The 13,788-nt window shown below is 37.4% G+C and overlaps 1 protein-coding gene across 1 annotated transcript; it reads left to right on the top strand.

The window, feature by feature from the left end:
• Positions 1–3,866: 3,866 nt before the first annotated feature.
• LOC140239118 (uncharacterized) lies at positions 3,867–12,283 on the top strand. The gene is made up of 8 exons (XM_072319006.1): positions 3,867–4,205; positions 6,703–6,984; positions 7,589–7,679; positions 8,197–8,488; positions 9,072–9,645; positions 10,102–10,288; positions 10,703–10,957; positions 12,225–12,283. Exons 1-8 carry the CDS (start codon positions 3,867–3,869, stop codon positions 12,281–12,283), a joined length of 2,079 nt encoding a protein of 692 aa, XP_072175107.1.
• The last annotated feature ends 1,505 nt before the right edge of the window (positions 12,284–13,788 follow it).

The following is a 13,788-nucleotide window of genomic DNA, read 5'->3' as shown; positions in this document are numbered from 1 at the left end:
AACTCAATATTTTGACCTCTTATTTCACTATCCCATACTTTAATCCTAACTCCCAATATACCCTTTTAAGATGTATCTGACCTATAGGCAGTCTCTATAACCCAACGAACATAGCATAGTTTTCATCACGAAGGTTCGCATGTAGCTCACGGACGTTCGGAACAAACAAGATGCAGCTCTCTTGAGTTGGAAACGCATTCTACTCACAACAAACAGCAATTTCATATCGAGAACAAACTCTTCTGCAAAATCCTGAATAGATATTACCAATTCTTAATTGTATAAGCTTGTTTATCTTCTCATACTGAGGAATCAAACAAAAAAAAATCCATCTCTCGTAAATGAACGTGCAAACGTACGTGTAATCTCAGTGACGTATAGTCCATCCTTGAGAAAGAATATATCAAAATTTCGTTATCATGAAGTTAAGATTCAGGTCCTAAATTTGTTACCTAAAGTCTACAATGCAAAATCTGCTTATAACGAACATGGTCACAGCTAAAATTATGACAAAGAATTAACATAAAAAGACAACAGAAATGTGCTCCGTTATAGAAATACGAAGTTTAGCTGGGGAGGGCAAACGGATACGTTGGGAAGAAATCCCTCTATGTTTGCTCCTTGTGTTACACACTGTTACCGAGGAGAATTTGTATTATTATATTAGTCAGTAATGATAATAGGTTCGATACTGCGAAGCTTCGTCATAACAAGACACAATAAGTCCATATAACTTGGATGGATGTTTGTGACTTCGACATTATACAATATGGTTCGTTATAACAAACATTTTGTAGCGCGTCATTTCGGAGGCTCGTTATTCATACAGTTTGTCAATACGAAAATTGATAGAGTTCGTATAATTATGAAGCTTTTTTATTCGGTAAATGATAGGAACCTCCGAAGGTTAATCGAAAGGTTTATTAATTGGAACATGAAAATCATGTTCGCTTATCCAAATGTGGAGAAACAAGTTAACAACAAAAATTCTCCAAATTTCAAAACCTCATAATAACCGTTTTCACCTAAACGAATATCAGGCCCTTTCCACTTTTAGAAGAACGGACCTAAAAATACTAATCCTTAATATCTATTTTTCGGACTAACAAACTTTCGGAATAAGAAAGTTTTTAATAACAAACCTCCTTAATTAACTTCAAACTTTTTTTTTCATTTTCGGAATAACAAACCTTTGGACATCGGAGTAACGAATCTTAGGAAGAGCGAACGTATGAAAGTTCAACCTTAAACCTATTCTTAATCATTACTTTTTTTAACATGTGTTTTCAAAGTAAGCACAAAAGCACAAACAAATTGACGATCTCTCTGTCTCTTAACTGTAAAATGAAAAAAAAAATCTTGGAAAGAATTACAAATGAACATTGCTTTTCATTGATGAGTATAAAACAACACCATGTGATGATAAGCGGAGGATTTGTTTGTTTTCATCAGACAATAATTGTATACTGCATTATTTTTGTTCGCTTGTGACGGCATTTCGATGAATAAAAAACATAAACAAACAAACAAAAACTTCTCTAGAGGAATTTGGTACAACGGGAGTGCAGTGGCAATTCTTTTCTCTGTGTGTTGGAGCTCGATCCCTTCTCTGTTTCTCAGTCATTTTCATTCAACTGCTTCCACGTCCTTTTGAAACTTTTCCATTTTGTATTCAACACATGCCCATTACAGACTACTTCCGTCATTATCCTGCATGTGATTACGTAGCACTTTTCGGATTTGTTTTGGTTTGTTTTGTTTTGATTCTGTTTTCTGTTTGGTCGCAGCATGTCCAGGCTATTGAGGGAATGAGAGAAAAATTGTCATGAAGAGAAAAATAAGAATGAATTAAGGCATTTAATATCATGACAATTTCAGCGAACGTCCGTTATGGAGACCAAAACTGGATGTGTTCTGTTTGAGAAGGCAGCTACCATACTCAAAAGATAAACACTTGGCACACCTGTCACTAAAAAGTGGCACTGATCCTCTTTCCCCTACTATAAAATGTAATCCATTAACTTATTCTACCAACGAACATCCGTGACAAAAACGTTTTCCTTTTGTTATTACAAGTTAATTGAGTGCTGAACATTATTCACTTTTGGGTATGAGCGGCTCGGTGATTTGGTAATATTTTCAACTAACATTAACTTTATGTGCAGTAACATATTTGTAATTATCAGAAATTTCCTTTCTCGGACAGAACGTCCGTGAGCGAAACTTTCAGAACCTGTAACAGTAAAAATTGTCTCCAGATCCTCATTAGAAAGAAATTTACATGCACAGAAATTACAGATTACGTAAAATTCCATTTTCCTATAACTTTGTTTTCAGTGTTTAGCTGTTTTTGTATAATTAGAGGGAAAACAAGCGTAAAATTGTGAATAAATTTTCAACTGTTCGTTCATCATGATCACATAACGCCTTAAAAATTCTGAAACGACTGCTCTAAACTCATTGTTTACTTTGTAAAACTTTATTTGTGGCTATTGGAGCTAAAAGTTTTAAAGAATACAGGACACTTTCGAGACAAGTTATCCCTATCGAAGGGATTGCATACGTCACGGACGTTCGCTGGAATTGTCACGGACGTTCGTTCTACTGATAGGGTCATGTTCCAGGACGGATAACTAATCGGCAGAGAGTACATAGCCTTCCTAACTCTTTCAAAAATTTGAAAAAGTATTGTCAATGCAAATTATAAGAAATTTGACATCCTTACAACATATGTATTGCTCAGAGGGGGATCAGGAGGTGAATTTTCAGAGAAAATATTAATTATTTGCTTGGTTTTCGGTGAATTGCATGGTCCAAAAACTGCGGACAAGCTTCAGTCCGCTCCAAAAATAACATGCAGCTCCTCGGCTAGAGAGCCAAAGGTAAAATGCACCTTCGTCATGAAAGCAAGATGGTGTCCCACTTGAAAACGTTTAAATCATCTCGGACGTTCTTTTTTTCTCGGAGGTTCGTCTAAAAATATAATTTCGGTTCCTATTTGACAAAGGATGGACAGAAACTCAAAACAAACACATTATCGTGTGGCTAGATCTTAGTTGATTACGACTCAGAACAATATCACCAATAACGTTTAATGGGATACGATCTTTATTAGAAAATAGCGGAAGCACGTCCGTGACGAAAACTGAGTACATGTATAATTTTGCATAAAAGAATATTACGTCCCATGTACAGCCAGCAGACGTACAATTTTTGCAGGATATGTTCATTAGGTGGAACACCAAATTTTCGTTTACATTACAGTTGGGACAACAAAGTAGAATTTGCAGCAGCGATAGAAATAAAAGCACCACGGACGTTCGTCTGTTTAGGACTTTGATATTTCAATTGTTCTCTGTGATTTTATACGTGTTCATAAAGTTCTTATAATTTTGTGGTTCATACCCATGATATGTCAGATCCAGAACATGGTCAGATATTAGATGCCACGTACGCTTAAAAATGCCCATCATTAGTTTGAAAAAGATAAATTATTGTGAAAATAGCGTTTTTACCGTATTTTTACGCTTTAAAGGTATACTATTTTAATCTAACAATGGCCTTTCCTATAAAAATATGGGTCATATAGATACCAAAAATGGGTAAAGTCGGTTAATAATAGTATCCATATTTTTTAGATGAATTTTCCATTTTTCATATTCTGACACTTTACCCCATGCTACGCCCCGCCCCTAAAAATCGGCGATATCGGGTTCACTCGATCATGTGACCTGTGACCTCACAACCAGAAGACCGACACTCGACCCCTGCCAGTCTAGTCGGTCATCGCGTACTTTCCTACTGTACATTGTATGTTTCGAGTGTTGACACTTTCTGTTTCTCGAGTTGTCGGATATTTAGCAAAAATGCCACAGCGATGTGTTGTTGCAGGATGCAGCAACACCACAAAAGACGGTGTTAGTTTGCATCAATTTCCAAAGGACGAAAACGTTCGCCGAATGTGGACTGCAAAAGTAAAATTGACTAGAGCAAAGTGGAGTGGGCCATCGGAGAGCAGTGTGCTTTGCAGTGCCCATTTCAAAGAAGACGATTTCGTCGAGAGTGGGATGCATTCCAAGTTTGGAATTAAAAAAAAGCGAATGCTGAAGTCATCAGCGGTACCAAACATCCAACTTGGAGCTGGACCTAGCTCATCTGAAGAAAAAACACCCAGGAGAGCAGCTGTAAAGCGAGAACGAATGAGGGTAAGTTAGCCAGGCCAGACCTTGCAGATGCAGTGTGTTTATAGGCCTATTATGATCTCTCCTTACCGTTAACCCCGCGGGCAGCGCCCTGGCTGCAGACTCGTGAGTCATGTACGCTAGCTCTTGGGAACCCAATTATTGGATAATATTTCACCAACTGATTCCTCCGCCCCGATTGTAATATGTATATTCTCTATGAGCTCAACTATTTATTTGTGCAAATGACTCTTTATTTAGTTAGTTATGTGAGCTTTGCCACAAACTTCAGCGGTTTGGATAGCCGCCGAACCACACGACCCCGGTGCGGCTATCACCGTATGACTACTGGAGTATGTGGAGACTGGACTCGGGATATGGATGCATGCAGGCGAGGGACGGCCGGCCGGCCCCGCGCGCAGAGCTCCTGCTTTCGCTCGCGTTCAGCCTCAGCCTAACTGAGCCTCGGGCTCAGCTCAGGGCCTGCTATCCACAATTACAATGTAATGCTTGCTGTGGAGTTTGGCTTTGGCTTTGTCATAAATTTGCAAACTCGGACTCAGTCTTAAATAAAGAAATGCTTTACTTACTGCGACTCGGCCTGCTCACTGACTGAGCGTCCTAGGACCTAGGCCTAGGCTTTTCTAAGACTTCTAAATCTATTACAGTAGGCCTATATAAAGGCCAAGGGTTACGTTAGATTTACAACTTTAATACAACTTACAAGGCCTAACCACGTTAGGCCCCTACACTACAAAAGGTGATGTGAGGTCTAACATGTGTTACTCTTACTTAGCAGCGGTATAATGATGTTAATGACAGTGCAAGCAGTAAATTTTAAAGCTGAATGAACATGAACATGAACTGGAACTTATTACTATTACTTATTAGCAGACTTAGTTAAAACTTCCCTGCAGCTTATGTGATATATGCCTCTCTTGCTGGAAGTGGAATGCCAAATCAAGCTGCAGCTGCATAGCCTGTACTGTAATAGTAGTAATTTTAATATTACTGTGGGTGCCAGTAAGCACCGAGGATTACATGTAACTGTTAGCCATTGTTAATGGGGGGGGGGGGGGATGGACACCATTTGTTGAGTCCTCCTGACTAACAGATGACAATCCTCTCTGCTGATGCCGAGACCATGAATATTACTAATACTATTACTAGGGATGTTTTGCAATGGAAAAAAAAGGCTTATCAGCGGATAGCTACCGATCGGTGATATGAAGACTTTCATACATGTATTAAAGGGAAGATAAACCCCAAGAACAATGTGGATTGAGTGAAAGCAGCGACATTAGTAGAACACATCAGTGAAAGTTTGAAGAAAATCGGACAATCGATGCAAAAGTTATGAATTTTTAAAGTTTTGGTGTTGGAACCGCTGGATGAGGAGACTACTAGAGGTTATGACGTATGAGTGGACTACAATATCAAGAAAATATAAAGAAAATACTACAAAAATCCATTTTTCATAAAAATTACAAATTCCATCAACTTCGTATTGACATATGTTAAGGGTAGCAATTATTCCCCCTGCTTTCTGAAAGCGGTTGGTTCACTGTTCTTTCTTAATTCTAGAAAAGTGAATTTTTGTTGAATATCCTTTATATTTTCTTTGTATTGTTGTCCACTTATACGTCATATCCTCTAGTAGTCTCCTCATCCAGCGGTTCCAACACCAAAACTTTAAAAATTCATAACTTTTGCATCGATTGTCCGATTTTTCTCAAACTTTCACTGATGTGTTCTACTAATGTTGCTGCTTTCACTCAATCCACGTTGCTCTTTGAGTTTACCTTCCCTTTAACGTATGACTGATAACAATGGAAAAAAGATAAATTATGATTTTGCGCAAGGCCTGAATAGGCTGAATAAATAATTTTTAAAAATTTTTGTTCAGAATGATGGCTGTTTTATTGGTATACCGTCCTCAATCTGACCAATAATCGATATGACTGACATTGGCAGAGATCAGCTGAAAAAAACAAAGTGATCAGAAATTCCCTACTTAATGAACAGGAAGAAATTGGAATTATTTTGAGTATGTACAATACTATAAATTCTTCAAGTTTGATGGGTGTATACTAACAACATTTCATAAATCATTATTCTGTAATTTGATAATTTGTGGCCAAAAAATGGAAGGAAGTGTATACATAGATGCACACATAATCTGATGTACCAGGTACCATTTGTACTTTACATTTAAGTGAATGGGGCACATAAGTCTTTGTTCCAGACATTGATTGAAAAACAAATTTTGTTTTTTCCTAAGGGGGTTTTAATTAAGTTTTTTGATAGGGTCTATACTTATTTCATTAGACATTGTCAAAGAATTCTTATGATTTTAGATTCTAATTCTTAAGATGATAAGCTTTTGATATATCATTTGAAGCTTGTGGTTGTATGGTGTATATGAGTTACAAGGAGTTGGATACAGCCACTGAAGAATTTCTACAATGGCATTTCAGATAGAGCACAATGAAAAAAAAAAAGTTGTTCTTTCTTCCCCAAGGTGTTGGATGAACTTCTGTCTGATGAACCAGTGCAGAAGTCCCAAGGGAGCCCTATGGCTGAAAGTGTTCAAGAGTCCCAGCCCTCAGAAGGGGAGGAGTCCAGGTTGAGCCCCTTACTTCTTAGTGTGCTTGCATCACAACCCTCCCAAGAGATGCCTGCCTTGGCTGGTCAAGCTTTGCAGGGGCCTGAAACTGACCCACGAGATACACCAGGATGCAGCAGCTGCGGTTCATATGAGGCTGAGCCCAGTATGGAAGAATTTTCCTCATCATACCCACAGGTAAAGTAAGATTTGATTTTGTGTCATGTGCTACATAATGACCTCACTATAATTGTTATTGTTGATTTCTGAAAAGATCAAAATAGGTTGTTTGGTTTGGTTTTGAAAGCTAGAATGATATACAGTAATCAGAAAAAAAGGTAAAGAATGATATTATTTGCTATGTATTTGACTATATTTATGTTTATTATTTTACACACCCTCTCTCTTCACTCTGGACTCACCATTCAATGAAATATACGCACCCTCCATAGCAATTTTGGACTTACCTGTGCAGAATTTGACTGTCCAACTTGCGTACTGTCAGCCGATCACGTTCAGAATAAGTGCCTAACATACAGTACTTACCTACCTTAGGACCCACCAAGTAAAGTGACTGACATTGACACACCAAAACATTTCTGGCGCGACTCTCCGAGGTGTCCTCGACTGTACCCTGAGTCTCAAATTTTAGTGCAAGTACTCACTCATGACGCCTATCACTGGGGGTCACCTAGTGGGTCTTACAATTGACAGGTGCATAAACGTAACACACATGCAGGATTTACTGGCACCCCCTATTTATAACATCTTTTTCTGATTTCCTTTCTTTCTTTCTGTTTAGGAGCTTTCTACATCTAAGGATGTTCAGACTACCCAACAGCCTAAGTATCAGTCTTCTTCTACACAGACATCAGTTTCAACAAGAATAAAACGTAAGATTATTTTAGAAGAAATAATTCAAATTTTTCAAAAAGTAGCTTTTCTTTGATGTACATGCAAAATTATGGAAAGTGTTATTGTCTTTATTTCTTTGGAAGTTCAAATTAGAGCTTGCCACATGCACATACTCAGAAAATAGAATTTAAAAAACCCCATTATTATTAGTAGTAGTACTTGGTATCTTTATTATTACCAGTAATTACTATAATTATCTTTATCATTATTATTATTATTTACAAAGAGATGATTACATTTTGTTTTGAGTATGAGATGTGTATAGAAAACATGCATACATGTATGTTTGTCATTGAACATGGACATGAATAACAGTTGACAACCTTTGCTGTAGGTTACTTCCACAAGTGGAATGACTTGTCACTTTTTTAGTATTTTGATGGTTTTTTCAGATCTGGAAATGAACGAAGAAAATAGAAAACAAGAAAAAAAAGGGGGGGAGTAGTAGGTCTCTCATTCTCGTCTATCCCACTGTTCTTCATCATGTACATTTAGGTATCCAGATCTCTGTTCAAATGAGCGACAAAGGCACACAATATGTTGCACCCGAGACTGAGGACATTGAGGAGAAAACATTTGAAAGCAAAGGGACACTCTGCAAGTTGTCAGATGAGGATGTTGAAATGGAGGAGGAGGAGGAGAAAGAGGTTGCACTAGAAGAAATGGAGAAGGAAGAGGAGCAGAAGTCAAACAGTGATTCACCAGGCTTCACTGCACATGGTTCAGATGAGTCTTCATCCGATGCCCTCAGTTCCCCAGAGAAACCACTGAAAAAAACCTCCAAAGTGTAAGTGTTTCATCTTATTCATCTCATGTGCCATAAATAGTGCAATATTTTAAGGGCTGAATTCACATACACATCTTTTGCTGAGAACATAGGGCAATATGTATCTCAGATTTTTTTACCTGCAAAAATTGTTGAAAATGATATTATTTGCAGCATTACATGTGACTGCCTGTGAATCGTTCATTTTAGGTTTACCCTGTGAAGCAATGGTATGATTGAATAAATGAAGGAATGATATAATTTGACTAAAAAGTCACAAGAAATCAATATGCTGATAAAGTACAGACACATACAGGTGCATGTGAGAGTGTGTTTACACCTAAATTTTCATACATAATATACTTTCAGATGGGAATTATCAAGGAAGATTTTTCAATCTGTACCAATAATACACATTACTTTTAAATCATCACTATAATTGTTGTACCTTTATGCATCAGTATGTATCAAAAGTACAACAGGAGCAACAGCTCTCCAAACGTCATGATTGTATTGATAGGAATTCACTTTATTTCTTTTGAATTGATGTGATTTGTCATCATAAGTAATGTATTTTGTGCATTCCATATCTTTACTTGTGCAGCCGTGGAAGAAGGCCTGCAGTGTCTGTGTCTATGAAGCCTGGAGTAGATGTTCTACCTCAAGATGACACTAAGTACCTGGTATTTGAAAAGCAGCTCTTGGATCTTTTCCGGTTGTGCCGACATTGCAGGTCCGGAAATGTCAGCATCACCAAGAGGTTGATGGGGACCATGCTGATAATCTCATCAGAGTGTTGGACATGTAACAAAACTGAGAAATGGGAGAGTCAATCCTACCTAGGAAACCAAGCAGCAGGTAATGTGCTGCTTTCAGCTGCAACTCTGTTCGCTGGAGGGAGCTGGGCAAAGATGCAACGTATCCTGAAGAACTTGAAGGTGGCTGCCATAAATGAACAAACGTTCTACAAGATACAGAGGGAGATACTGCAGCCAGTGATTGAGCGCAAGTGGGCTATTGAGCAACAGAAAGTTGCTGATGAGTTGTCGGCAAGAGGAACTCCATTAGTCATTGCTGGAGACGGACGAGCTGACAGCCCGGGGCACTCGGCTAAATTTGGAGTCTATACTGGGCTGGAAGTGACCACCAACAAGATCATTGACATTGAGCTAGTACAGGTATTGAATTTGTTTACTTTTGAACCCTAGTGAGAACACATTTGTTTTTACAGCTTATCATTGATGGAACATCCATGCAGGATATCCATGACATCCATGCAGGACATTAAATAATCCTCCCCCCCCCCCAAAAAAAAAAAACAAACAAACAAACAAAAAACAAACAAACAAACAAACAAAAAAAACAAACAATAATAATAATGATAATAATGATAAAAAATCCAAAAAATATAAAAGGTTAAAAGATTTTTTAAAGGAACATGATTATCATACTTCTGTAATATTACTTTACCAACATTCAATAATGCATCTGATTTTTCCCCCCACAATATTGATAGATATTGCACACTCCCAACAATGGTAGACATGCATCACTGTTACCATTTCTTTTAGTTGTACTAAGATTATTTCCACTATGCATAGCTACATGATTCTTTTTGTTTTCTTTTGTATCAGAGCAATGAAGTCAAGTTCAGCTTCCATATGGAACTTGAAGGGTTCAAGAGATTTCAAGCATACCTTGGCAATCATGACATGGAAATTGCCAAACTGATAACAGACCGACATCGGCAGATCGCAAAACATGTGCGAGAGATGTGTCCAACTGTTCTTCACATGTTTGATGTGTGGCACATAGCCAAGGGTATATGGTTTAAATTCATAAACTTAGCACTGAAAGAATTTTTACAAATTTGAGTCAGAATGTTGGTAGAAGTTTTAGATTTGTTGTGAGTTTATTCTGATTTGGGAGGACGACAGAATGACATCTTCACAAACACAAAGCAGCATTAGAAGAGAATTCAAGAGAGATTTATTTCTAAAGAACAAGATACACTGTGTCCATTTTACTTGCCACAGTTTTGTTGATGCATAAATTTGGTAGACAAAAATTATTTTTAAATTGTGCTTTTTATCTTTAAAGTATACTTTATTATTAGTATACTTAAATTATCATAATGTTGTAAACATACATGTTGTATGGTTTAGGACAAGAAAATTGAGCAAACAACCTGAAACAGTTTTCTTTCTATTTTGTTTTATTGGTATTGATGCGTAGCTGTCCAAAAAAAAGTGCGTGCCCTGGGAAAACAGAAGTACTGTGGAGAAGTGTGTGCGTGGGAGAAGAGTATCACAAACCACATCTACTGGGTTGCCTCCTCTACTCAGGACAGCGAAGAGGAACTCCGTGCGGCAAAGTGGAACTCTCTTGCTAATCACATGCAGGGGATCCACGAAGGCCATTCAGACCTCTTCCCAGAATGTTTGCATGGCAGTCTTGAAGGAGAGAGAGCTAAGAAGTGGCTACGGCCAGGTAAATATTGTGAAATATCTACATTTGCATGCAAAACTATTCATCCCCCTCACGTTGAATCCTGCTTTTTGTGTGAAGGTTGCAATTTTGAATGGACTATGAATTAGATCTTGAATTTTGCTCTGGTATTAAATTGTAATATTATCTGTTCACAACTTGAATGGTTGAGTAGATGTCTGCAGTTGTAATGTTACTAATTTTGCCAGAATGTCCAAAATGCAAGGGTGTTGAATAATTTTGCGTGCAACTGTACTTATGCATACATAGTGCTAATACATGTACTAATATCCCACGTGTACTGGGAGTTATCTGCTTCATTGAATGAATTCAGGTCCGCTTCAGGCCCGAGCTAACATCAGCATAAGATGTTACTTCATTGTTCGCTTGGTCTAAATTGAGTGACACATGCAGGGCCAAAAGAATTGAAATAAAACAAAGAAAAGAAGGGATATTGCATGTTCTGCTTTGTAGATTTATGTATGTGGTGGGTGTGTTTGTATGGGTAACTTTTTCCAAAACTAATGAACAAAAAGTGGTCATAAACATTTCAAGAGTTTTAGGACAGTAGTTACAGTATTTACCATATACCTCTAATCCCGCACAGAACTGAATTGAAACCAGTAAGGAAAGTGTAGCACTAATTAATTTTGCATTTGCGGTTACAAAGCTAGGTTACTAAGTAAATCTCACTTAAAAAACGGGCGAAAGTTGTGTACAGTAAAGGGGGTATCAGACATTTAGTATGATGCTGTTGCACTGAAATGTGAATGCAATTCAAAGGAACCTACAGTTGATGAATTCCCAAAATTGATTTCATACCTTTAGAGCCCCAAGAATTCATTTGCTGGCTGTAGTACCAACAGACATTTTCTCTTTGAATTGCCTCCCCAATTCATTTTTTGTCCCCGCCGAACGAGTTCGAGCAGGGGACTATGAAATGGACCCGATTCAGTTCAGCCCATGAATGAAGAGAGGTCGAGTGGATTAGAGTTCTTAGGACACAAGGCTACAAAGAAAAAAAATGCTGTTCAGTTGTAATTTAACATCATTACATCCTTTAGAATAAATAAAAGGACAATGTGGCTTAGATAGGATATATTGATTGGGAGGGGAAGGGGTGCTCCTTACAATTTTTTTTTTCACTTTTGTCGAGCCCACTGAAGGATGAGAGACTGAGGGATTGAAATGGTTTCTATCATCTATCCGTCTGTCATAACTTGGCTCCACCATACTCAGTTTTGTCTAAACCTTTTTGGTACACATATAGTTCCTATTGACAGTGGGATTTGGATGGAGTTAAAGGTCACCGAGGTCAATGATTTTTAGCCTGTTTAAAAATTTTCTCTAAGTTTTTCTATGTACCAGTAACTGGGTGAGACATCCTCATGAAATGTGACATTATTGGAAGTGAAAATATGTCACTAAAAAACAAGAGGCATCAAAACATCAAGTTTTAGAACCAAGAAAAGAGTTGAATGGATAATTGAACTTTGCAGTATATGTTGTAAAACAAATAAGCATTGTGTGCATTTATGATGGAGGACTTACATGTATGTCAAAATATGTTTTTACTTATTATTTCATTTTATTTATTTACTTATCAATTTATCATTTTATTTATTTGTGCTGTATTTTTTATGGGGGGGGGTTAAATACCTTCAATAAAGATACCCCATAATGGGTCTCCAGAAAGACCCATGATATGTTTTATTGCAGCAAGCATTCTTGAAAGAAAAGAAAAATACGTGTCACAGAAGTATTTTGACAGTCTGGTCGTTAATTCTTAGTAAGTACTCTCTAAAAAAGAAAGAGTGAATTTTCACTCGATTTTCACTCCCCTTGGTAGTGACGTCAAGGATCACTAGAAGTGGAGTGAATTTCGAGTGAACAGAAATTTCACTCCAAAAGAGAGTGAAAAAAGACGGACATTTTTTTGGTGGGATGTTCACTCCTTTCTCACTCTAAATTCACTCTTGTCGTATTTCACTCTTTTGTCAGTCGTTTTTCACTCCGGAGTGAAAAAAGACGGAAATATTTCTGGTTGGATATTCACTCCTTTTTCAATCCAGGAGTGAAAACAGACGAAAATATTTCTGCTTGGATATTCACTCCTTTCTCACTCTCAATTCACTCCTATTGTATTTCCCTCTTCTTTTATTACTCCGGAGGTTTTTCACTCCTTTTTCATTCTTTTTTCAATCCCAAACGGAATTACACTCTACATGAGCACACATCTCTATCACAGCACTCAGTGCACTAGTTATTCAACCCTGGAAGAAAAAGTGACAATATGGTGATGGATTTGGGAATAATGTAGGTGGTCTGGAGCCATTTCTGGATAATGAATACCAATCAAACTAATACAAACAAAAACAAAAAGTAACGTTCATAATATAGATATTTGTTAATATTAATGCATGTATTTTGAAGCAAACCATCCACCACCGGTAGCCCAGTGCATTGCCAACCTTGTGTTCCAGTTTTGAAAGTCATTCCTACCCGAGCTGGATCAATACATGAAACTGAATAAATATAAAGCTAGTAATCCAAATGGCTGTAGTTTCATTCATTCTTATCAATTTATTCTTTCTTTAAGTAGCATTGAGGGGGATATAAGAGGATAATGTACTAAATGCTACGCATGTTATGCTTTTTTATGAGCTGATTCTCTATATTTCATAAATGTGTGATGTCCACTGGATCACCTGAAAAAAAGAAAGGAATATACCTCTTGAAATATTTACACTTCAACTACAGAGCAGTACACCATTACAAACAGTCTTCATGTGCTGAGTATCTGGTTTTCCATGAATTATGTGGCCAATAATAAT

Source organism: Diadema setosum, chromosome 15 (assembly GCF_964275005.1).
Source record: "Diadema setosum chromosome 15, eeDiaSeto1, whole genome shotgun sequence".
Lineage (NCBI taxonomy): Eukaryota > Metazoa > Echinodermata > Echinoidea > Diadematoida > Diadematidae > Diadema > Diadema setosum.
Note: the sequence above shows the minus strand (reverse complement) of the source record. Positions and strands in the feature narration are given on the sequence as shown.